At 50.9% G+C, this 26,545-nt stretch overlaps 1 protein-coding gene across 1 annotated transcript in view; it reads right to left on the minus strand.

Moving 5' to 3' along the window:
* LOC116946075 (protein sidekick-2-like) overlaps positions 1 to 26,545 on the minus strand; it is a 494,081-nt gene that overhangs the window by 71,222 nt on the left and 396,314 nt on the right. Inside the window, 13 exon segments of the mRNA XM_076069895.1 lie at positions 4,389 to 4,504; positions 6,704 to 6,805; positions 8,672 to 8,728; positions 10,842 to 11,001; positions 11,520 to 11,540; positions 11,542 to 11,591; positions 13,470 to 13,573; positions 16,023 to 16,224; positions 16,824 to 17,018; positions 19,308 to 19,406; positions 20,695 to 20,899; positions 24,017 to 24,132; positions 24,905 to 25,145. Of these exon segments, the coding sequence (XP_075926010.1) occupies positions 4,389 to 4,504; positions 6,704 to 6,805; positions 8,672 to 8,728; positions 10,842 to 11,001; positions 11,520 to 11,540; positions 11,542 to 11,591; positions 13,470 to 13,573; positions 16,023 to 16,224; positions 16,824 to 17,018; positions 19,308 to 19,406; positions 20,695 to 20,899; positions 24,017 to 24,132; positions 24,905 to 25,145 (1,668 nt within the window).

Genomic DNA, 26,545 nt, shown 5'->3' on the forward strand with positions numbered 1-26,545 from the left:
ATTCCCGAGAGTGATGTCGCTTGCCCTTCGGTCGGGGGGGGGGGGAGGGGGCTTGGGGGGGGGGGGCACGATTACACGCCCGCTAATGTGTTAACAGAAGCCACAAACTAATTGTGTTTGTGTTGACGGAGCGGCTCGGCAACACAAAAAAAGCAAAGGTTATAATCTCTTATTAAGCTGATTGATGGCGGTGATGAGAGCCAATGTCAGCGTTCTCGTCAAGACTCTTTGCGGTGGATTCGTGAGAGGTGGTGTGGGGGTGTGAAAGGGCTTCTCTGTGCATGACGGCATGGTCAACAGCTCACTCGGAGCCCCCCTCCCTTCCACCCCGACTCCCAGACTCATCATTATTTATTAACAACAGCTAAGGATGCCGACAGCTTGTGTCCACACTCGCGCGCTTCTTCATCTGCTGCCTCTTTCGCAGCGGGCATTATTGAATTCACACCTGAACTGCGAGGAATTTTAAATGTTCTACGAACGCGGGTTCGTAATCGTGTGATCGCATCGCTTTCCCCATCTCTCTATGTCACGGGCCCCCCCGTTGGTATTGGAGCCTTGAACAGGACACGGGATGTGAGGTCTCTCCCCCTGCCAACGTGGAGTCTGCGAGCCGGGGGAGTGGGGGGGGGTGCAGCCACGGTGGGAATCGCAGGTGTCCAGACACCAACAATGAATTATTATTAAGATTATTTAGATAATTTCGGTGCTATGAATTGTCCACATGATGGGGCCACTTTGTTGAGCTATCATTAGTGGCCAGGTCGATGCTGAAAAATAAGTTAGTGACCTCAGTGGGCTTTGCCTGGTAGGCTAGGGATGGTTTAGTGTTGTATTTGTTTGTGTGCTGGGTGATTTGTTGACCTTTCTTGTACTTTGCACTCCTATCGTGTTTGCGAACTGTTTGTTGTTGTGACGTTTTAACCCGCTCCTACTGGACATCTGTGAAAAAGAGCTTCATAGCTCATCGCATTCCTCCAGTATAAATAAATATTCTGATTCTGAATATTTGCAGTATGGCTACGGGACAGCCACAACAGAAATCGTGGTATGTTTTGAAATTGGTTCCCTCCCTCCCCCCGCCCCCACTCCCTCCACCCGCCCCCCACTCCCTCCCCCCGCCCCCCACTCCCTCCCCCCTCCCTTTAAGGTAATGTAAATGCTGATTATGCTGGCGATGGAATATTTCATTTGCAGACACCGCATGAGCTGTAGGCCCAGTGCGCAGTCGCTGGCCAGTAGTTACGTAGACTTAACACACTGTAATTACAGCAGAGCCTAATCAACTTAAAATATCCAGCAGGCACCGACTTAAAAATGCAATAATGTGCTTGCCATGATGCATGTTTGCGTAAAACAGCGAAACGCACGAGGATTCACTAGTCAAGAAAGATGGAGGGGAGAGGGGTGGTGGGGGCGTGCCCCCCTGGAGACGCGAGCGACTGCAAATACAAAACGGGATCGCTGTGCGCTCATCTGCCTGCTGAGTTTTCGGAAGCAGCCGGTGGGTTCTGAAACTCCCCGAAACAAACCTCCCCCCCCCCGCCGTCTCGTGAGCCTCGGATGGCTGCCCTCATATATCACAGGCACGCAGATTCCAAAACTACGCCGTCATCGGTTAATATCTGTCTGGGCGTTCTTGGGGAGCTGTTAAACCAGTTAAATCATATTAGCTTGTCAAATGCAACTTCCTCGCAGGCCAGCTGTACTACACAGCAGCCTAATGGGGCGCGCCCATATAAAGAATACTACTAGTAGCGATTATAATGACAATGCAGCGCTTAATGGGGCTGCGCTACGGCCGCGAAGACTTCGCGAGGGATAAAAAAACGCGTCCCGACGTTGTCGATAAGACGAGCTCGAACATCGGCAATATCATCGAGGGTGGTTTGTGTTTTTTCCCCATCACCATTGAGGCCGGAGAACACAAATTCAAGTTCCGGTTCTCTGCCGCGGATAAATAATGATGGTGGAAAAAAATAATGCTCGTGGCGCCCGAGTACTGGGTAATGACCGAGCGCAATCTGCTCGTTTGTGTGGGCGGGCGAGCGGGTGGGGTGGTGATGGTGGTGGGTTGGGGTGGCAGTTGGGTTGGTTGACAGGGCCCCCTCGGGCATAAACGCGGATCACATTCTGATGCTTTTGATTAATGGCAAAGTTGCCGTCTGCTTCGAAATATTCAGCGCCCTCGCTCGGGGCCAAAGACGGGCTCTGGTTTGACTGTTGCACGTTTGATAAGTTGTGATTGTTAAAGGCCAGTGCGCAGATGTGACTGGTTATCCGCGGCGGTGTTGCGCGCACGCTCGCCATACGCGCAGCACTGCGCCGTTCCACAGCTGGATGATGGAGGCGTCCCCACGCACTGCTTCGGTCGTGGAGGTTTGTTTAGACCATGCTTCACCGTGCTGGTCAGTGTGCGTTAGTGGGAGGGATGTGAGAATGGAGGTGGGAGGGAGGAGGTTCGAACCGTAACTGACGTTAGCCATGGTCAGGAATTGAGTGGTGGAGCCGAGGTGCAGTGGTTAGTGCACTGCACTATGAACATGAGAGGGGGTGGCAGACGAGTTTGACTTCCGGCCACGGCTAACATCAGAGGTGAGTGAAATCTGAAACTGCCCTCTGTGCCCCCCTTCACCAACCCACACTGACGAGCGTGGTGAAGTATGGCCAAACAACTCATTTGACTGGCATGAGCAAGCCTTCATTCAGCAGTGGATTTTCCCAAAGGCTGTTACGTCATTATCACAAGGCTGTTACGCCATTATCACAATGCTATTGTTATTGAAATGCTATGTGGATGAGTAACATGGCACGCGACGTGACTGTACGCGAGAGTACGGATGAAGATGCCGCACCTCGAGGGGATGAGCCTAGGCGCCACGGTGGCTAGGAGATGCTAACTACCTCGCCTGGTATTTCAGGAGGTCGTCGGTTCGATCCCGACCCTGACTCCTGCTGTACATTGGGAGTTTTCGTGTCTACCACCCACCGTGGTCATGTGGATTTTCTCCGGGTCCTCCGATTGTTTCCCTCCATAATTTAGAAACACGCGTTTAGAGTATTTAGCTACCGCTATAAATGTCCACGTGACAAGCCACTTGGTTGACCTATCATTTGTGGCCAGGTCGCTTCTGAAAAATTAGCTCTAGAGATCAGTGGGCCTTACCTGGTAAAATAAAAAAAAAATTGTTTCAATAAAAAAAGTATCATGCCAAAATATGCTGTGCCCACTGCTCACCACCACCACTGGGCCATGCTCATCAGCAGGCTGAGAGATACAAAGACAAAAATCCCCCACTATAGTCTTAACAGACTTTTGGGGCGCGTGCTGTTGGTAAGCACCTATGAAGGCCGACACGGCAAACGAGGGGGAGGATGGCCAACACCACGTCCAGCCTCCTTTTTCTCCCTAGTGGCGATGTTTACACACTGCACCAGGTATTCATTTGAGGCTGAGTCCACCTAGGGGAGGCCTAGGGGGAATCGAACCCAAACCGCCGTCCGTAGTGCAGGGAGCTAACAGCTACACTACCGCTCCCCACTCGCTCACAGGCGCGCAATCACACAGGCATCTCAAATCGCCACACATTTACAGTCAAAGCGACCCCTCCGTGTGAAACACAGGCTGCTGCAGAACGCTCAGGATGTACGGCACAAATCGACGCTACAAGCAGGGGCTCATTGCCGCCAGGCATGTGCCTGTATGTCTGTATGTCTGTCTGTATGTATGGTGAACTTCTTTCGCACCTGATGTAGCCAATCGTGCTCATCGGAAGTGCCTCTCAGTGACCCAGAAAATATTTCTGCGCCCTGCATACCACATCTAGTATACCTCTCGCGACGGCTGTGTGGAGGCTCCTAGTCACATGCCTACTGCAGTCGACCAGTGACCCAGAAGATACTTCGTGAAAAATAAATTCTGGCATTTCACTGTACACGCAGGCACAGGGTACGTACACATAGAAACAAAAACAGAGATTCCCCCGTATAGCATACACAGGCTTGTTGGGAAACGTGCTGTTAGCAAGCACCTCCAAGGGCTGCAATACCGCATGCACGTTGGGAGTGGTGTGACCAGCACCACACCTGGTCGCCTTTGTCCGCCCCCAGTGTTATTTGCACACCGCACCAGGTACATGTACTCATTTTAAGGCTGAGTCAACCGCAGGGAGGCCCAGGACCAGTTGAGATGTTAGCTGTGGCAGCGCGTCGAACTTGTGGCGCCGGGTTCATAGGGCACTGCGCTAACCACTGCACAGTTGCTCCCCATACACACAGAAACACCCACACGCGCAATTATCTGACAGCGGTTTCCAGAGCCTGTGTAAAAAAAACAAAAACAGGTTTGTTAACACGCACGCCTCCAGACGGGAGCATTAGAGTCTGACCTTGTATCCCAGGATGATTCCATTCTCGGTGTGCAGGGGGGGAATATCCCACGCCACCTCCAGTTGAGTGGAGCTGGCGGCCCGTACCACTACGTTGCGGGGAGGTGCCGATGGCACTGAGGATGGGATTAGCAACAATGATAACGGGGGGGGGGGGGAGAGAAGGAAGAAGAACAATTATGGTTAGTACATTTATTACTCGTTTTCCGGATGTTATCCAAACACTACGTGGCCCACGTGTACTCAAAATTTGTATGGATGAGATGTCCTTCCATGATTCTGCAGAACGACCAAGGAAAGGAAGGAAAGGAAGAGGATGTAGGAAAGCCTTTGCCCAGCAGCGGATGTTCACTGGGTTGACAACAACAACAACAACATCGTGCACAACGTATAGCCTTTGTTGTTAATCTACTGCTGGATGAGGACTTGTCCATGTCGCACGGGGGTTATCGGATAATGCTTTACCGTGCTGACCAGTGCGGGTTTGGTAAAATGCGACAAGCATACACGTGGAAGCATACATATGGAATCGTAGTAGAGTACAACAATCGCTTTCGTGGCCCCACCTCCTGCTGTCCGCCACGCAAACTCACGGCAGCCCATAGCGCCTCTCATGCATTTTGGCAGCCCCGTAGTATCGACGGGGGTGGATGAAGGGGACTGAGTCTCCGGCCCTCCCCCACCTAAAGGTTCAGCCCCCATCTAAATTCTTCCATCAACAACTTTGACAACATTGACTGTGTGTATGCCCCCCCCCCCCACCTCCGTCTCTTCAAACAAGGTCGCGCCACAGACTTGCACGGTGACAGGTCACCTATCAGAGTTGCTATTCTGGAGCATACTCTCCAGGCTCAGGGCCCGCTTAGCTTTGCGAGCTCTTGACGGAACATGGGCGCGTCCCCGGCGTGATTTGGTCGGAGTCGGAAGGCCGAGATGGGCAGCCGGAGCGGTTGGCACGTGCCCCCCCCCCGCTGCGTGACTTCACCGTGAGAGCGGCGCAACGGGCGCGCCAGAGGAGGGCAAGGAGCGTGGGACGGGGACGCCGCTGCGTTTTTAACTTCTGCGTAAATGCCGCAGCAGCTACGAATAGTCCTAAAACAAACATTCCTCCGGTCATGTTTCCTCTCCCAAAATGGAAATGGGGCAAACCGCATGAGAAAGTGGCCAGACATGCAGCTTTCAAAGAAATAATGTCCGCTGTGTTGTTATCGTTATTACAGCGCCACGGTCAATTCAGCTCGATGGTAATTTGTCACGCGTGCACAGTGGAATCAGTGATTCCCTTTGAGCTCAGGTGATAGCCACTGGAGTTGCAGGACACTTTCTGCTTTGAATGTTTGGGCTGTTTCCTTCTGCATTGCTCAACAGCGAAGTGGTTTTCCCTCCGTTCAACCAAGTAACTGAAATGAGTATTCTGTTCACGATCCTAAGCCAGATGTTGAAATGACACATTCCTATGGCAGAGGACGAGTCTCCAGTTAATGAGAGCAAGTTGTTGTGCTTATGCAAAATGTAATGAAGAGCAATGTACCGATGTGCCTCGAGAATAATTATGTTTTGTTATCAGCGGATATTACCTGCAAGGATATATGGATCAGAAACACGGACACTGACAAGGAAAATGGAACTAAAGCTGATCAGTGCGCACAGACGCGCGGAGAGGTGCAAGCGTGAACGTGCGCTGATTGACAAGACCAACACATGGATGTTTAGAGAATGTCTGCAAATCGGAAGACCGCATCGATTGTTAAGAAAGTAAAGTGGGCTCGAGGCAGGACACGTTGTCAGCGGAAGGGACGGTGACCGACGGACAGAGAATGAGGATGGACATCCCTTATCGAGTGTGTAAACACATTAAAAACTATGACGAACAAACAGCCACGTGACAAACTTCTTTCGCACCGTACGTAGCCAACCGTGCGGGGATTTATACAGGGATATGACAGGGTTAAGGTCAGGGTGAGAGACAAAATTATCAAAGGTTCTTGAAAAGTTCAGAAACAGGACAGGCGCAGGGTTAGACGCAGGATTAGTAACAGTGCTATAGATATGGCTTTGGTAAGTCTTAGACAGGGTTAGAGACAGGATTGGGCTAAGGGAGTTAGGATTATCGTTAAATATTGAGCTAGGGTTCGTGAGTTAGTGTTAGAGACAACGTTAGGGAGAGTCAGGGTGACGGAGAGTTAGGTTTGGTTTTAGAGAGGGTTAGCGTTTGAGAAAATGGAGCTACGGATCTATGGTCAGAGTCAAGGGTGGTTTGCAGCGACTCCGTTGGGCACAGCGGCGGTGCCAACGGTGAGGGCACGCGGCCGTACCTGCCTCCCCGACGTACACTTCCCGCGGGTACGTCATGGGTCCCTCCCCGGCCGCCGTGTACGCGCTCACGCGCACCTCGTACCGCCGGTACTTGTTGAGTTCTGAGCGCGCATATCACAGGGGGGCATCGGGGCGGAGGCACGGGGATGTTGGGGAGGTCGATAAAGTGTTACGAGGTTACGGGGACACGTGAGTGGCACCGGGGTAACAGGGACACGGGCGCACACGGGTACGGGCGCATGGAGAAATTGGGACATGGGAACGTGGGACGTGAGACTGTGGGGACATGGGACATGTAAAGACACAGGGGGCGATGGAGGATGAGATTATGGGAATATGTGGGAGGGTACGGGTAACAGGGACATGGAGACACATGGGTCCAGGATTGGGACACAGACATGGGGACATCAGGACATGAGGTCGTGGGGACATGCGGTACCGGGGCAAAGGGGTGTGAGGATATGAGATGATACTCGTTGGGTCCTTTCGGTAAAGTCACGTAGATAGAAAAATAATAGATCACGTCGTTTCGATCGCAACACAGGCAATCGTCTTCAGGTGAGAGAAATATGAGATGATATGAGGGGTATATGGAAATGTAGGAATAGGGATACAGGGTCACAGGCGAAAATATGGGTACATGGACAGCATGAGAGCATCCGAGTTCAGGGACACAGAGATACAAAGACATGATAACTTAGGACATGGGGGAGGGAGCAACATAGGAAGAGCACAACTCAGCAAACTCCAACACAACCTCAGGAAAAAAAAAATGCATTCGCACGGGAAGTTTCTGCGCCGAGCAGGGGAGCGCCGTTTCCCCAGCGGCGCTTGTGACGTGTTTATACGAACACGAGCGGAAGCTCATCGTGAACCTCAACACCGAGAGAGAAGAAAGTGGAAGACTCCCTACGCGCGCCAGCGGAGACGATGAAAACAAACCGATCGCGGCAGACGCGTAATATTAAAATGATTATTTCATCTGTGTGACGTGCTGCTTCGCAGTACTCACTCGGAGGCTCGAGGAACCGCAACAAGGGGGAAGGCAGCAGCCACGCGGCGAGCTGGCACTAACATTGCACAGGCTCTGCAGTCCTCGTTATGTTCAGGTGTTGTTGGTCAAATAATGAGCATTAACACGTGGGAGGAAATCGGAGCACCTGGCAAAAACTCACGTGTGCGAGGGGGCAACACTCTATCCCATACAGATGGAACAGGAGGAGTCCGCATTATTTTCTGTATGGCCTTCTCCTGCTGTACCGAGGTGTGACATCTCGACACCCACGGGGTTAGATCACGTAAATATAAATGTGTCGTTAAACCCGCCGCTACCCGACACAGCAATAACGTAAACAAAACGTGCCAATTAGTTTCTACTTCAGCGCACCGGTATGTTGGAGAGTAAACCCACAACATTTACAATTAGGGAGTCTCACAACATTCGTGCGGTGATCCACCAACCCTTGCTGCCTCCAGAGTGCTGGATTAAAGGCGTTCGCCACCACCGCCTGGCTAAAATGAAAACGAGGGTCCCATGTTCCAATTCCCCCCCCCCCCCCGCGACCCTCCCCCACTCTTTGGAGCCTATCACCCTGGGTCACCCCCCAGCCCCAGCCCCCCCAGCCCTGTCTTAGAACTCCCAACACCAGCGCCGGCAGCTCCTGACCCTTCCTAAAGGCACCGTTGTTTAGTTAATTAAATGCCCACGATAATTGGTGTTGCATGTCCCCTGACCCCTGCAGTCTGCCTGCCTGCCATCACGTCGCCATCCCCGTCTTTCTCTCCACTCCCCTCTCCCTCCCGCAGCCCCCCCACCACCCCCGTCCCCCACCTCCGTGTCCTCGTCGTGAGATTGAAAGGAGCGCGGGGTCAGCGCGTGTGTTTGACGCCGGGCGCGAATGATGTGCGCTGCGCGTGACCTCTCCCCCCCCCCACCCCCCCCGGGGCGGAGCGACGCGGTCACTCACGCGCGAGCTCGTAGTGTTTCACCGCCGAGTCGTTCACCGTCTTCACCTCGTACTTGCCTTCAGAGAGGGGGGGGGGGAACAGCAAATGCGAAGATGAAGACTCCCCCCCCCACGTAACAGCTTCGAACGGACTGTCAGGGCGATTGCAGAAAGCGAGCACCCACGACGGCCCGCACGAGGGAGGAGGTCGCCAACACCGCGCCTTTGGTCTCCCCGGTGGCGATATCTTTTTTACACCACACCAAGTCCTCATTTAGGCTGAGTCGACTTGGGGAACCCGGGACAGTTTCAGGTATTCGTGACTGATGTTGCGCCTTGGCACAGTGCACACACCACTGGGTCACCGCTTCTCGCTACTTGAGAAGCAAAGACTAAGATCCCCCCCCTATAGCCTTAACAGACTGTTGGGGCAAGTGCTGTTAGCGAGCACCTATGAAGGCCGGAAAGGTACAGGAGGGGGTGGGTGACCAGCACCACGCCCGACCGCCTTTGTCTCCCAAGTGGCGATGTTTATACACCACACCAGGTATTCATTTGAGGCTGAGTCGACCTAGGGAAGGCCCTGGACCGGTTCAAATAATCGTCATTGGTGTTGGCCGTGAGCGGGAATCGAACTCGGGTCGCTGGGTTCATAGCGCAGCGCGCTAACCACTACACTACCGCTTCCACACACACGCACACACACACTCTCGCGCAGAGCCGAGCGCGCTATTCAAGAGGGTGCCTCGATGTCACGCGTAATGCATTTTGCCAAGGGCTCCTCGCCGAGATCTTCCAGCGTGCCACCACAATAAACTTAGAGTGTGCTGCCCGGGATACAGGGATGTCAACACCTGTGACCGACACGGCATTTTGGGAGGCCTTTTCTCAGCCGTGGGTTCACAAAGGGCAGTGAAATAAATATGAAATTAATTTAGTTACGGGACCTCAGGCCACAGCGATATCTCCGTGTGAGAGAATGTGACGGTGTCTCAGCGTTACTGTGCGCCGGGTCCTTCTGTCAATCCACTGCTGGATAAGGGCTTCCCCATGCCACGAAATTCGTGTGTGGGTTATTTGGTCGATACTTTGCCGTGCTGGTTCGTGCGGGTGAGCCAAGGCGGAGGGCACAGACGTTGGGAGCATATTACAATACGACTGTACAATAGATTCCCAGGTGTTTGGAGCCACTTCGGCCCCCGTAGCATCGGGCTGGGAGGGCGGGGCGCTGGAGGGGGTTGAGGCCTCCTGGTGTAGCCTCGGCCCCTTTTAAATTCTTACAGTCGGGTAAGAAGAAATGGTGGCACAATATTTAACACCCATGGCAATTAGGCAGGGGGCACCGTAGCCTCGCCTCATGTCCACACGGGCTGAGAGCGAGAGCCGAGCTTGTATAGTTACTAATTTGACATAAATCCTTATTTTGTATACACGAGTTCAATCGTCACCCTATATCTCTTGCCTCCCTATTGTGCCTGTCATTTAAGTTTTCAATTGTCCTACGATCGGTCTAAAAATAACCTGCCCGAGTTAACGCCCGCAGGGAATTAAATATTTAATTTTGATTCAACATTGATTTACGATTGGTGCGTAATTTTAGATTCCTCACGTGTCACACGGCTGTTTTCATTGTTTTATATTGTATTCACTTAATCGCTGTATTATTATTATTTGCTGTGCTTTTGCCACTATGGTGACAGGAGTAACTCTTTGCAAGTGAGTAGTTGTCAAAGGTCACTTGAGTTCTCACCAGGGTTAAACAAGGTAAACTGGGAAGCTCAATCTGTTTGGTTTTTGACGTTCGTTTAAAGCTTAACACAGGGCGGCCGTGTCATGGCCACCCTACGCCCCCCCCTCCCCCGCCCGCCTACGCTTTAACATGAGGCCACGCTCGCTTGCCACCGAGGGGATATCCAACTGGTTACGGCCGTGCAAATCGCGAGGCATCCGCTCCGCCGGATCCCTCGAAGCGGACCTGAAAACTGTGAGCATCTTGGCAGCCTCTGCTGCTTGGTGCCCCGCTCGATAATAAAATAAATAAAAAAAAGAGTAAACATTAGCATGCGGGATCGGGCCCCGTATTAATTATCCATAATTGCCCCAGAGCATTTCTTCACAGGCAGAGGCTTTACGGGGGAGGGAGGGAAAAAAAAAACACTCATAAAAGGGTCGAAGGGCTAAAGTGAGTTACCAAGTAACTGCGCCTGTATGGGGGATGGGTTGCCAGGGGCGGCGGTGATGTAGGGTACGGAGTAACCCCCAGCGATGACCCTTGACCCCTCCAGTGGCAGCTCACGGTAGAGGATGCGGTAGCCCAGCAACACTCCGTTCACAGACTCTTCCATCGGAGGCTGTCGCGAGGCATGGAGAAATGTATGGGGAGGGCGGGAAAGGGGGGGGGGGATGAGATGGGGGTCGGGGGTAGGCAGAGGAAGCAGGGTTAGGTTGAGGGGTTGGGCGACGGTTACATTTGTGTGAACGTTAAATAAACCGCTTTTTTTTCATGAGGGTTGTCGCAGATATTACGGACTCGAATGTGGTTTGAATGAGTAAGAGGCCAGAGGAGGGGGGGGGGGAGGGAAAGCAGGAGGCAGATTTGTCATAACCCCTCATAAACTTGCTCTGCACACAAGCTTCTGGGAAGCAATAGGGTTTTGGTTACATGCAATTTGTTCGCGTGCTAAGCAAGGCCAGCTGTAAGGAGCCGATAAGCTACTTATTGACGTCCCGTTATCTCACAGTAAGCAAACCTGTCCCCGCCTAAAAAAAAAACCCGCTAACCCTTTAAATTGCAATGAGATGGGTCACGTGACGCGGGAAAGCCGCGCCACTGGGCAAGCGGGGCGAACGTGGGACCGCGAGAACTCACCTCCCATTGGACGAGCACCGAGGGAGGGCGTGTGGGGCATGACGGAGAGGATGCTGGGAGCCTTGTCCGGAGCTTCTCGGTGAAAAGAGGAGGGGAGAGCGACGGTGTCGAGGGCGGAGGGACGGATGTAGGGAGAGGAGAGGGGAGGGGGGAGGTGGAAGAGAGGGGAGAGGAGAGAGAGACAGAGCCGGGAAGGAGAGGAGCGGAGGGGTGCAGGCGACGAGGTAGGGAGATAAAGAGAGCACGGGCAGATCGCAACAGTTGATTATTACTTTTTATCTTCCAGAAGGAAAATAAAAAAAGCCGTGAAATTTAACAATGATTTTTATTCCGCATCAAACAGCCCCAATCGTTCTCTGCCGTGCAATTTGAATTGTGCCCAGAACGGATGAATCAGCCAGTCCTAATCACCAGCGGTCGAAACGGTTTTCTTCAAGCAGTAATTTATTTATGCTATTCTATTACTCCGAGATCTCGTAATCACAAACCAAAATCTCCTGTCTCCCCGTGCATCACCGCAGCATTGCCGCCGCCGCAGTGCCTCGCCCCCCCCCCCCCCAACATCCACACTGTCCCTTACACCCTCCCCCCGACTGCTGTCTACCTTGCATTGCCACCTCAAAGTCCAGGTCTTTTTTGTCAGCTGCGTAATAACACGCCACTCAAGCCAAATGCATTCGTGGGTAGTTCTCCCCTTTTCCAGAAGTCTGAGATAGTCTTCGTCGATTTGCTTTGATATGTTAATGGAGTTGCATTTACACAGCCCCCATCTAGTGGTGGCATAAGACAAACTATGCCAAAGTTAAGCCCCCCCCCAAATAGCTCAAGGGGCCCTGGATAAAAAAGGGTGCAATAAATAGATCACAAACGCTCGTAATTAACTTAATAATGTCACATGAATGTGATACAAATCAGTGTCGTAGCTTATCCAGAATCTCATGTCTCCAATCAAGTGACGCACCCACAATTTTCTGTTTAGGGGCCCCCAATTGGGTGGCAACCACCAGTACCACCATCGCTTCAATAAATCCACCTCCCGGGAAAAAATTTCCCCCCACTTCAACCGCCATCACCCAAACATACACAACATACACACACATACACAAACATACACACATACACACACATACACAAACATAACACAAACATACACACGCATACACAAACATACACAACACATACACAAACATACGCAAACATACACACACATACACAAACATACACACACATACACAAACATACATACACATACACAAACATACACACATACACAAACATACACAAACATACACACACATACACAAACATACGCAAACATACACACACACACACAAACACACACATACACAAACATACACACACACACACAAACATACACACACATACACAAACATACATACACAAACATACACACACATACACAAACATACACACACATACACAAACATACATACACATACACAAACATACACACACATACACAAACATACGCAAACATACACACATACACAAACATACACACACATACACAAACATACACACACATACACAAACATAGACACACATACACAAACATACACACACATACACAAACATACACACACATACACACACATACACAAACATACACAAACATACACACACATACACAAACATACACACACATACACAAACATACACACACATACACAAACATATACACACATACACACGCATACACACACGTACACACACATACACACACATACACAAACATATACACACATACACAACCATACAAAAACATACACACACATACACAAACATACACACCGCCATCACCCAAACATACACAACATACACACACATACACACATACACAAACATACACACACATACACAAACATATACACACATACACACGCATACACACACGTACACACACATACACAAACATACACACGCACGCACCGGCTTGCAGCGTCGTCACAGCTTCCGACTCCTCGCTCCACTCGCTCTCACCCACATCGTTCCTTGCTGCCACGCGGAACTTGTACGTGGTGAATGGCTTCAGCCTGGGAGAGAGCGGGTGGTGGTGGTTCATGTCAGCAGTTCCTCTGCCGTATCTGTTCCACCTGATGACGGTCGCTTGTGTTGCGATCGAAACGTTGCGGTTTAATTTATTTTATTTATTTTATACCCACGTGACTTTACTGAAAAAAAAAACAAAGAGTACGGATCCCTGCAGTCACGAAAACTTCAAATCTAGATTGGTGGTGGTGGCGGCAGTGGCGGCAGTGGCGGTGGTGGTGATGGCGATGGTGGGGATGGCGATGATGGTGGTGGCAGTGGTGGTGGCAGCAGTGTGCACGAGGAGGTTAGAGGTCAGGAGTGGCGCTTGGCATCGAGCAAATGCTTCGGGTTCCCCAAAGAGCTCAAGCGGCCTCGGATTCAAGGGGAAATAGGGGCGAACCAAAAGTCGTCAGCTCGAATTTTAAGTCCGAATAAATGTAATTAAAACCAATATATGTGGTTCTCTCATCTCTCTACGTCTCTATCGCTTGTCAATAGCTTGTCTGACTTCTCGCGTGGTGTTTATAAATGAAACTCATTTCTGTTTTCCCCCTCCCGTGTAATGGAGGCCAGCCCCACCACTGGTTAGAGGTTTTAAACAATTTTTTTTAAAGAGCCCTTTCATGTTTCTGTATGTGTGTATCATCATACACACGTACATTTTATCAGCCAAGTCCAGCCGAAAATTAGGCTAAACTAAGCACTCCCTACCAAATGGGATAAAGTGCCGCATATTTTTCTTCTCTTTTTATGGATTTCCCTTGAGAGTGAGTGTACAGTAAGTTTCACATTTATCTTGTGAATTCACAATGCAGTTTCCTTTTTTGGAAGCATAAAAAAGCACATTATATATATAAAAAAAAGATTACTGTGTATTTCTCTCACTGCTGGATCTTTGAAGAAGTTCCACATTTTTTTTACACAATTTTGTGAAGTCAAATTAAGGGCAATATTCCCCTTGGTTCTACTAATTGAGAAGGGAATGTGAACCAAGGATGTGGGGGAGTCCAGATTTAAATGGGGGGGGGGGGGGGAGTTGTTAAGGTCCTGAAATTCCTGGGGGCCGCTTGAAACGAAAATACATAACATTTAATTATTTAAAACTATGATTTGTTTGCTCAAACTATCATATTAATTTAAATAATATCAATACTAACTTCATTAATTGCCGCTTTTATTAGGTTATTTTTTATATAATTGTATAGTTTCCCACCCCCCCCCCCCAGTTAATGTAGCAACGTATAAATAATATGCTGTAATATAAGAAAAAAATATATTAAATTATTCATGCGTTTGAATTTGTTTTTGAATGGATTAGTACGTGCTGGGACTGCGTGCGTGTCTGCATTACACCATGCCCAAGTTCGAGGTGTGAAAGTTAAACTTGCGATAATTTCATTATTTATTACATATATTTTTCTCAATGGGCATTTTGCACGGTTTATACAGTGTTGTGCATCTAGCCATTGCTCATGGCATAACATTGATTGTAAAATTCGTACGGTTATTTGTTTGCGTTTGAGTGCGTCTCGGCATCGAGAGTTGAGGATTGCGTGTGTATGTGCGTGTGTGTGTGTGGTTGTATGTGCGTGGCTGTATGTGCGTGGCTGTATGTACGTGGCTCGGTCGGTCGACTCACCCTTAAATGAGCAGCCTGGTGCGATGTCTAAGCATCGCTACGAGGGAGACAAAGGTGGCAGGGCGTGGCGCTGGCCACCCACCCCCCATCGTGCCTTCAAAGGTGCTCGCTAACGGCACTTGCCCCAAACGTCTGTTCAGGCTATACGGGGGATTTTTTTTGTCGTGGGTTGTGTCTTCATGTGTACGGGGGCGAGGAGAAGTTGGGAGTGAGGGTCTTTTTTGATCTGGTGTCCTGGGGGCAGAGACAACTACTATGGCCCCGTTGTATTCCTGTTGGACTGTCTACACTGTCAGCTCACCTGGACTTCGATGAACCTATTGGTCTACCTATTACACAGCCTCTTTGTTTTTCTAAGCTCCTGCTTATTTCTCTGCCCGTGTACCGTTGGTCTATTTCTGTGTGCATTTTTACTCACGATCCTTCCATTATGCGCTCAAAATAACTCACATGCACGCTACATTGGACCTCCCTACTGGTCCGCCATCCCTCCCCCTCCCACCTGCGGTTGTGGAACTCCATACCTTTCGAGATCACGCTATCAAATAGGGTTCACATCTTCAAATCCCTTTTTAAAACCTATCTCCATTAAAAAGTTATTTTTTTCTAATTAGTTCTGTTCCTCTTTGGCCTTTCTTTAATATCTACTTTTTGTGTGTGGCGCCTTGAGACTTTTTTCGCGTGAAAGGCGTCTTATAAGTGCAATTCATTATCTAGCTTGGGGGAAGAGGAGGGGGAAACGGGGGGGGGGATCAGGGAGGGGGGGATCAAGGGGGGGGGGAGGGTGGGGCGGGCAGCAAGGGGAATCTCACCCATCCATGGTGTAGGCGGTGAGGTTCGGGGGGGCCCACGGAGCCAGCGTCTCCCAGACGCCCCCGGGCAGGGCCCGAGCCTGTATGGTGTAGGCGCGCAGCGGCGAGACGCGGTCGCGCCGCACGCTCCAGCGCAGGGTCACGCTGTGCGAGCCCACGCCCGACTGGTGCACGGACGGCTGGCTCGGGCTCTCCGGGGCGTCTGCGCGTGAGAAGCAAACGGCGCAAAGTTCGGCCGTGACGGCGGCGGTGGTCGGTGCTGGCGGACCGGGAGGCGCGCCGGCGACGGGCACGCACGTGCACGAGCGTCACGCGTGTCGTATGACGTACGTGCCGGGCCGCGTTCGTGCGTTTCCGAGGTGCTGTGTGCGTGCACATTTGGCATTGATGTGTGCGTCCATACGAGTACCGGGTGCTGTGTGTCATCATTGCCAGAAAGGAGACAAAGGTGCACAGGCATGGTGCTGGACACCCAAAACTCCCCCACGTAGTTTCTCGCGAACAGCACTTGCCCCAACAGTCTGTCAAAGGCTATACGGGGGATCTTTGTACACGTAGTGTGCGTGCCCATGTATTGTGCGTCTATGTGTCCCATGTGTTCTGTATCCATATGCATGCATGCGTGTGTCCATGTGCCAGTTTGTATCCATGTGTCTGTACGTCCCATATAAAAAAATCTGATATATACATATATCATATGTATATATATATACACACGCGTCCTTGCATCTGCGCATCACTGTGCTGCGTGCCATTTCGTGCTTCGCGTGCTCCGCATGTGACCGTCCAGGGAGTGCTGACCTCTGCCCTCCGTGGTGATGACCAGCACTTCGGAGGGCTCTCCCCAGCCCCGGCTCGTGCGAGCCGTCACCCGGAAGCGGTACCCCGCGTTGGGCAGCAGCTCCCCCGCGTAGAACTGCCGCGTGTCCGGGGTCACCTCCGCCACCGACGCCGCGTTCTGATTGGTCGAATCCAGCCAGAACATCATCTTGTAACCTTGGGGTTCGGATGATTCACACGGGCGAACAGACGGACGCACGGGCAGGCAGGCAGGCAGACGTGAGGGCAAAGCAGCAACGTGAAAATCCCCAAATCATTTACATCTTCATCAAGAGCAGTCGATCCTCAAGGTTTCCTCCAGTGGCAGCCGTCAGCTGTTTCACAGGTGACACCTGACCTCCAAGGTCTACGTATAGAGCACTCCACCATCTGGCTTTGGATCTTCCTCTTATTATACAGGCAACACCGCCCTTTAAAGACCACTTTTACAATCTCATTACCACCAGGCTTTAGGCTTTCCCCTTGGTCACCTACCTCTGCGTGTCGCTCCAGTGCCTGCTCTCGGTAACCTGCCCTCCACCACCTTGGACATGCGCACTACTTATTGCAACGTTACCAGATCCTTTTGTCTGATGAAATCTACAGTGCTTTCCCACTAACGTTCCTACATGGACGAAAACATCATCAATCATGACCCGCACCTCGCGATTAGCACGGTTGGCGACGTGCGGTGCAAAATAATTTCAACATCCATACATACATCATTGTATTGTAATCATCATTATCATCCTCATCCGTGGCCAACCCACAGCTGGATGAGAGGGACTCTTTGCCGTTGCCACCATCAGCCCCGCTGCGCGGTCGCGTTTCCAGCTGACGGTGTTTTTTTTTGTAAAATATAGATGTCTCCTTCTATACATACATTATTTACCTGCTCCTCCTTTGACGGTGGCAATCAGGGCGTGGGTGCTGTGGAGAATGTTAACCGTGGGATAACTCGCTCGGGGTGTTGTTTACATCGGGCCGGGGCATGGCAGTGGCAACAAGGCAAACAAAAAAAAAATTCTTTACCTCTGATTTGGCAAAGTCCTCGAAAATCCTTGAGTGCGAATCGAACGGGCCAGCGCAATTTAAATCAAGGGCTCTGTGCGAGTGGGTGTTTTGTGTGCTTTTATTTTTTATTTTAGAGTCGGGTTGAATAGAATGTGCGCACAATCTCAAATAGTCCCCGCTTCGGTTTCGTAGACGTGCTTTACAGCTCTCCCATGTGTCTTCGGGTGGGTGGGGGGGGGGGGAGCTTTGAGGGCTGCGCTGTGCAATCTAAAATCTCTCTCTCTCGCTATGCGTAGCTTTAGATAGACAAGCGATTGTATTGCGGGCACGAACAACAAGATAAGGTTTCTAAAATACAGTCAAATTGTCCAGAGCCATTCATTGCCCTCCAAGGCAGCAGTGTTTAGCTTGCAAAGACCCGTCCAGGGATACCAACATGGGAGAAGACAGCCAACCAGTATGTGTGAATTGCATAGTGATCCATAGAAGTTTATAGACACACCTTGACTCATATAGTAGACCCATAGACTGGCAGAGATACCTACAGGTTAACATAGAGAGTGATAGACTCAACACAGACAGATAAACTCAAACATAGACTCACACTGAAGGCACAAAGACCCACACAGAGCCCCAGAGACTCACATACATACAGTATATCCATCCAGTGGAGTAATAATTATAAAAGTACCTGTGGTATTCCTGCCATACTCATTTCACACTGGCTATCGTGAAGGCGCTGTGTTTATGCCTTGTAAGCTTTACAGAATATTTACAACTTGAGTCAACTGCAGAATCGGCTGAGGAGTCATGATGAATTGTGGACAATAACTGGCCATGAATTCTCAGTAGATGTGGCTGTACAACGCAACGGGTGGCCGAGTGATCGAGTGGCCGAGTGATCGAGTGGCTGAGTGAGTGGTGAGGGTGTGGGTAGGTGAGTAGATGGGCCAGACAGCGCTGAACTGCAAGAGCTGTGTCTCGGTGTCTCAGTGCATGGGGAAATCTGACCGCCACAAGTCCACAGCAGCAGCAGAAGCATCATTGTAATTATCATCATCATTCCCCCACGTAATTGTGTATGTTAAACTACTTTCGCACCGTACGTAGCCAACCGTGCTAATCGGAGGTGCTGGGGAAGGACAACAAACTAAACACAAAAAGCAGTTCCAAAGAAATTCGTTTTCAATCGAGATTATTTAAAAATGCCTAGCTCCAGTGGCTTCCTAATATCGGAAGGAAGAGCATTCCAGACGGGCGCTAGAAGAGCATCTGAAAGCGCGCGACGCGGTCACCATCTTTCATCGACGATTAGCCAAAGGCCCCTGCAGCTGCACATTGGGCAGTCCGGGATGATGCGGTGGAGCGCCCTGCTGCACCCATCTCGACGAGAGTGCATTGCATTGTCACCCAACCGAGCAGAGATGGCGGGGGGGGGGGGGGGGGTCTCACCGAGGATGAGGCCGTTTGGCTCGGTGGGAGGCTGCCAGGACAGGCGAGCAGACGTGAGGTGGACTTCTGGGAAGTGGAGTCCGAACGGAGGACCCGGAACTGCAAAAGCGGACGTAGACACACTTGCGGGCTTGTGTGTGTGTGCGCGTGCGCACGCGCACAGGCATACATGTACAAATACACAAACGCAAAGATCCTTCGTATAGCCGTGTATGCATGTATGTTGAATTTATTTCGCACCGTACATAGCCAACCGTGCTAATCGGAGCGAGCACCTATGAAGGCCGGAATGGCACGCGAGGGGGTGGGGGTGGGTGGCCAGCAACACGTCCGGACGCCTTTGTCTCCCCAGTGGTGATGGTTACACACAGCACCGGGCTCTCAACCAGGGGAGGCCCATGACTGGTTCAAATATTCGCCACTGTTTTCGGTTGCGAGAGGGAATCAAGCTCGAGTCGCTGGGTTCGTAGCGCAGTGCGCTAGCCACGACACTACCACTCCCACGGATATACATGCAGACACACACAGGAGCATAATGCGCACAGACGTACACACAGACATGAACACAGAAACAGACGCACATGCATACACAGGCACGTGCGCACACAGACAAAGGCAAGCATGGATAAGCATGCACGCACAGACACACACACAGACACGCTGGCACGCAGATGCTGAAGCGTGAATTATTTACGATTTTTTTCTTATCAGCATGAATATTTGAACACAATGTCTTTCAAACCCATTCGAGTGGGAGACTGCAAAGAACAATATCTATAAGAAAATTAAACAAACACAATTGCACACCTTGAAATTCCAACTCAATTTCAATTCAAGTGCACACAATTTACTAAAATGTAAGCTCTGGAGAGAAAATTAATGCCAGAGCAAATTAATGCCAGCATCTCACTTTTTATTTGTAGTTTCATAGAGAGGAAGACACAAAACGACAAAGGGAGAGGGGGGCGGGGGGAGGGGCGGCACAGTGATTAGCAACACTGTGCTTTGAACCTGACAGTCCCGGGTTCGATTCCCGGGACTGACTATAGGAGCAAGTGCTGTTAGCGAGTACCAATGAAGGCCCGAACGGCACACGAGGGGGGTGAGGTGGCTAGTGCCGCGCCCGGCCCGTGTTTGTCTCCGAAATGCTGATGTTTACACATGGCACCAGGGACACATTTGAGGCCGTGTCAACCTTGGCAGAGGCCCATGACCTGGCCCAGATATCCATCACCGACGTTGACTGTTCGCGGGTAATCAAACATGCACACGCGGCGCACGCCTGTACGCGCATGGACCCACGTGCACAGGAGACGCGGTTAGGGCGTCGAATGACGACCTGTGGCTTGGTGGTGGCAGAGCGCGCGGGGCGCGCGTGCGAACGTACTCGTCTCGAGGGTGCGGGCGTGCGCGGCCGGCGCGGAGAGGGCGCCCTCTCCGGTACGCGTGAACGCCAGCACGTGCACCTCGTACTGCGTGAAGCGGCGCAGGCCCGAGAGCATCGTGCTCCGAGCGCGGTCCCCGTCCACTGCTCGGCGCGAGAAGCCAACGCCGACGGGTGCGCCGGCCGCATCCGCGGACCGGTACAGCACCTGCGGGGCAGGGCCCGGTTAGCGCAGGGGCTGCAGCGCCGGCTCTCGGTTTTTTTAAGGCCCCCCCCCCCTAAATATGTACAGGGTGGCTCAAAAGTCTTAAGTTATTTTATTTATTTCAATAAATCACCAAGGGTTATTTCGAAACTGATTTACAATAACATGAATGCACGATGCATGAATTCTAATCTCAAAATTAATTCAGGGCATTTTTTTTTAAAGATTACTGCTGCCTTCTTTAGCATACGCAAAAAAACCTCGTTGAGCACCGACTAAGGCCTGCATAGTTACAAGACGGGGATGGTGCGGTCAGCACTGAACAGTGCTGATGCTCACACACTTAGTTTGGCACGTACGCATTTAAGGCTGAAGTCACCTATGTGAGACGAAATTCGGGATGCGGAAGCGGCGATTGCTGGCAAGGACAAAGGCACTGTGCACATCGAAAAGGCAAAGTATTTCCATTGAGCCTTACAGATTGTTGGGGCAGGCGCTGTTAGTTAGCTCCTGTTAACGCTCACTGCACAAGGGGAGGTGGTCCAACCAGCACCATGCCCAGTCATCTTTGTTTCTCCAGTGATGTTTCCACGGTGAATCAGATTGTCATTTGAGATTTAGTCGACTGTCAGGCAGGGCTGTGCGCATGGGCCAAATGTGGCCCTCGAACTCATTTAATTTGGCCCGTGGCATTACCCCAAACTTACCATTAAAAACTGCTCGTCGCAACTTTTGAAATCACACAATTTACTCTCACTTAATTCCTGTATTTCGCATGAATATGAGATGCAGTTACATTAAGGTTCCGTATCAATCAAATTGTTTTATTATTATGAATTCTTATGCACTGCAAACATTAATTATATAAAAGACACGCAGATGAAAATGACCCTGATTTATTCATGTCACGCTCGTGTGTGCGTGTCTTTCTGTCTGTCTGCCAAGACACAAGCAGTCACTCCGATGAGCTCAGAGGCCAAATCAAGCCGCTGGTTCTCATCACCATCACCCCTGTCGGATACAATCCTGTGCATGCTCCGTGCCTCTGTTCATCCATAAGTAAGCAATCAAAACATTAAGTGGCCGACTATATCAAGCCTGCCTGCCTGCCTGCGTATGACTTGTGTGGGCTTACAGAGCAGTGAATGGAGATGGCTGAGTACGGTGAGCGAGTGGTGGGGTGAGATCGCTCAATCAAATGTGCCCCATCTTGACACAACCTGACCATCTCTCATTATTTGTCCTTGCATTTCCATCTTCCCCCCCCCCTGCTTATTTTAAGGATTTTAATGCATCGGGTGCTTAAATCCGTGGGCGGCTCAAAGTGCCTTGCAATCACGTCTCACTGTCCTGCTGCAGGCTGCCAAAGGGACCCCCCCCACCGTGGCAGCTGACCCTGCGTGGCACGAGGCGTACACGGCACCGGCTAGCAAATGGGCATTGGTTTTCTCAGCGTAGGCTGTTAAGATGCTTGAATTTAAATGCTTTTGAAATTCAAATTCATCGTCGTTGTCGTCAGCCTCGACGATGGAGCCACCATTCCACGATGCGACACTTCACCTGGCACCTACACACGAGCCGATCTCATTGACGCCCTCCTTTGGCTGCCCAAACCACCCTTGGTTTTGTTGTAGTTGTAATTTGACGTTTCTAACTTGCGCATGTTCTTGAATACATTCGGAAGACGATCATTGTTGTTATAAACCCAGTGCACCTTCCTTCTTGCAGGCTCAGTTACTAAAAAAAGCAACCATTCCACCCTTCTACCCCATCTCTTTCTATCGCCCTCTCACCATATTCACACTTAATCGTGTTCATCATTTAAACGTGTAGCTAAATGAGCCAATTCATCATCGCGTAATTGCAGCATTTCCATCTCTCGCTCGTAATTTGCAATTGCGCAGGATGCAGGTCAACCTGACACAGGGCATTCTTAAAGCGGCAACATTTTTTTGTTCTTGGACCTTAATAACCACCACACGCGCCTTCGTCTCTGGCAGAGAGCGGACGGCATATTTTCATTGTTAGGCGTGAGTGGCCACGGGAGCGCTGTTCTCGGCTATTAAGACCACACCGCATGTGTGAAATGTGAGCGTGCAGTCCGGGGTCTTGATTGAATAATTGATGCACTTCTCATCATTGCATCAATCAGGCCTCTTGGTGTCACATTTCGCACCTGGAATGGCTTCATTTGGCGATACTCGCAGTGCCAAATAGTAGGGTAACTTACAGCTTCATAAATTTTCAGTAGAGATCCAGGACGACTATGCCCCCCCCCCCACCCCCCCCCCGTCTTCCTTCGTCCTCTTTCTGTCGGCACCGGCACATTCCATCACTCGCTTCCCCAAACATCCCCACACCCCCCCCACCCATCACCTCCCACATCGCTTCCTCTCACTCATCCTCTCCTCTATCTCCCTGCCTCTCTCTCTGCCTACATGTGGCGAGTTTTATCTCAACACATTAGTGTGAGTGCGTTGTGAAACAGCAAAAAATGTGCACGCACACCCTGGGCGGCTTAATATAGAAACTGTACATCTGCAATGTTAAGTGTGCAGTATCTCCCGCAGCTGTGGTGATGTCGAGATTGCGTATGATGGAATCGTGTTGGTCAGAAACAAGATAAGCCAAGAGGTAGTGGCGGAGCGGCGGTGTCGTGGTTAGCGTACTGCAGTATGAGCCCAGCGACCTGAGTCCCATTCCCATCCATGACTGAACATCGATTGTGAATTATATCTGAACTGGCATTGGACCCACGTGCTGGGAATTTTAAACGTAACTTCGCTTTAACGTTGGTTTATAGTTTAGATTACTTTAGATTTTAGATTTCCTTTTTTTTCCAATTCCTATTTGCTTCATTCCCTGTACTTTTGATTTAAAACTTTCGTGACTGCAGGGATTCATATTCTTGGTTCTTTCGGTAAAGTCACGTGACTTTACCGAAAGAACCAAGAATATGAATCCCTGTACTTTATTGGTTTCGGCTTACTGTCGTTTCTCGGTGACGCAGGCCACTCTTGCAAGTGAGGTCAGACGAAGCAAACTGAAACGGGACCAACCCTGCGTCGATGCGGCGTGGTGAAGTTTGTCGTGACACGGCACCGGTGGCCACCGCCTCACCTTGTAGCCCAGGATGGGCCCGTTGCGGTCGGCCTCTGGCACGGCGCCCCAGCTCACGAGGATCGAGGTGGGGCTCGTGGCGTTTGCCGTCACCTCTTGGGGTCCCGCCGACGGCACTGTTGGGCGCGGCGGCAATGTCAGCAACTGCAGTCGCGGTGGCTGGCGACGTTTTGTTTCTGACTTTCGTTTTCTCTCTCTCTCTCTCTCGTTTGTCAACATCATCCCCCGACCGCGCCTCTCCGTGCCACGAGAAGAACGATCCACGTGGCGTCTCTCGCGGCGCAGGCGCCAGACGCGGCTTACGGCGAAAGCTAGGGACGTTCTACGATGGGCACGGCTTGCCGATAACGTGCAGGAGCGATTCCAGGTGTGCATTAAGGAAGCTGCATCGGTGTATTACGAGCCACACTCGGTGGATTGTCCGGTGACGCTCAGAGGTCTACCGAGCAACACCTCGCGAATTGTCGAGGATCATTTGGTGGCTTTTCATTCTAAGGAGTTGGCAATTCTGCCTTGACCCTCGGACAGTTGACAATGGGGTGGATGAGGTGGTGTCCCCTCGGCTTTAAGAAAAACAAACCTCCCCGGTAGGATGTGGATGGTTTACTGTTATTTGTATGCTTGTGGGTGATTTGTTGACCTTTCTTGTTCTTTGCACTGCTAGCGTGTTTTGTACTGTTTGTTGTCGTAACCTTCCTACCCGCCCCGACTGGACATCTGTGAAAAAGAGCTTCAAAACTCATCGGATTCCTACGGTGTAAACAAATAGTAAAAATTATGTTTGTTGACGTTATGGGCACGACGGCGAGAGCGAGTCACCCCCCTTCACCCCCCCCCCCCTTCCCCCCCTCCGCGTCCCCCCCCCCGCCACGCTCCCTCGCCGCTCACCCGACTCCTTGGTGCGTGCCGTGACGGGGCGGCTCCAGGGCCCCGAGCCGATGGCGTTGAAGGCCTGCACGCGCACCTCGTACTCAGTCCACGGCCGCAGGCCCTCGGCCGTGGCCTCGCGCTCCGTGGGGTCGTCCACCGCCACGGAGGCCGGCGTCTCGCCCGGCCGGCCCGGCTGCACCACGCGGATGCGGTAGCCGGCGGCCGAGGCGGCGCCGTTGTACTGGGACTCGTGAAGCGGCTGGTGGCGGGGGAGAGACAAAGGCGGGTGGGGAGTGAGGAGGGGATGTTAGCACTGTCCAACGGGGTCGGTCGGTAGCACTCGGGGTGGCGAATGTTGACAATGTCCACCGTGGACGGTGTTTACCGTGAGCGGAAAGTTTAACGCACGGACACAAATTCTTATTTGGTCTCATATTCTGTCGATGTTTCATATCACATTCGGTGTTTTTTTTATTCTTTCAAAAATGGTATTATCCATCAAACACTAAGGTAACCTTCTAGAATAACATTTATATATATATGCTAGCATTGTGACCTTTCTATAATAGATATTTGTGAAATCTTGAGATAAAATAATTCAAGAAAATTGTTGGTAGCACTTGGCACCATACGAGAACACACGGAGATTTAAGAATTGCGAGGAGGTTGAGACACATATCCTTCAGCCTGGCGACGCGGCTATTGCTCAAGTGTCCCGATTGTGGAATCCATACGTAGATGTGTACGCACGAACCCAGTTGAATTTTCGGTCAGGGCAAACATCAGCGGCGAGGGATAATCTCCCCTTTACCAAAACCCGCGCTGACGAGCGTGAAGTACGGTAATGTACGGTGAAGCAAGACCACCCCCCATGACCAACGTGGTGTGAGGAAGGCCTTCATCTAGCAGTGAATTTGACAAAGGTCTGTGATATTATTCAACACTTTTGTTAATTTTATATATTTTTTATTTAGCGATGCATTGCGCGACGATGCTAAGCAACGCTCGTTAGAGGCGTATGTTGGGGAGGATGATAATTGCTCGCGACTTTGCGTTACACGCGGGGATTTCTGTCCATCCCTCACATCTGTGTGGCCCTAATTCGAAGCAGTAAAACCCCCGGAACATTCTCCACAAATCCCATGTGGGAATGGAACCCACGCTTTCTCAACTCCTGGGACCCCGTACTTTGACCTTGGCTCTCACGCTGCTGTCTTTACATAGTATTATCCTTACAAACAAGCAATCACACCAATGGTGGACAGCTGCCCGGACAGCTCTGGAGGGTGAGAGGGGAGTGTGAGGTCAAGGGGTGTGTTCGTGTTAGCTGAGGCCGAGGCATTTGTCTGTTTTCATTTAATTCATCATCTCCTCCATTGTTGTCATCATCATAATGATCACCATTCCTAATCGTCTCAATCTATATCACTAGCCTTTTGCCCGTCCAAGGGCGGGTGTATTGCAGTAAATCTGAAACTTGCAAGCGACAAGCAGACCGTGACGTGATATATTCATTGCATCAATGTGTGTGCAATTTGTAAGGCCACGGTGACACAGACCTATTTCATGTTAAGGTTATAATCCCTTGTTCATCATGACGTAATTTTACTCTGATGTCTCAATAGCGTTACGGAGATCACGTGACGTGAGGGTTCTGCC

The sequence above is a fragment of the Petromyzon marinus genome, chromosome 26 (assembly GCF_048934315.1).
Source record: "Petromyzon marinus isolate PM22_M1 ecotype Great Lakes invasive population chromosome 26, UKy_Petmar_22M1.pri1.0, whole genome shotgun sequence".
NCBI lineage: Eukaryota > Metazoa > Chordata > Hyperoartia > Petromyzontiformes > Petromyzontidae > Petromyzon > Petromyzon marinus.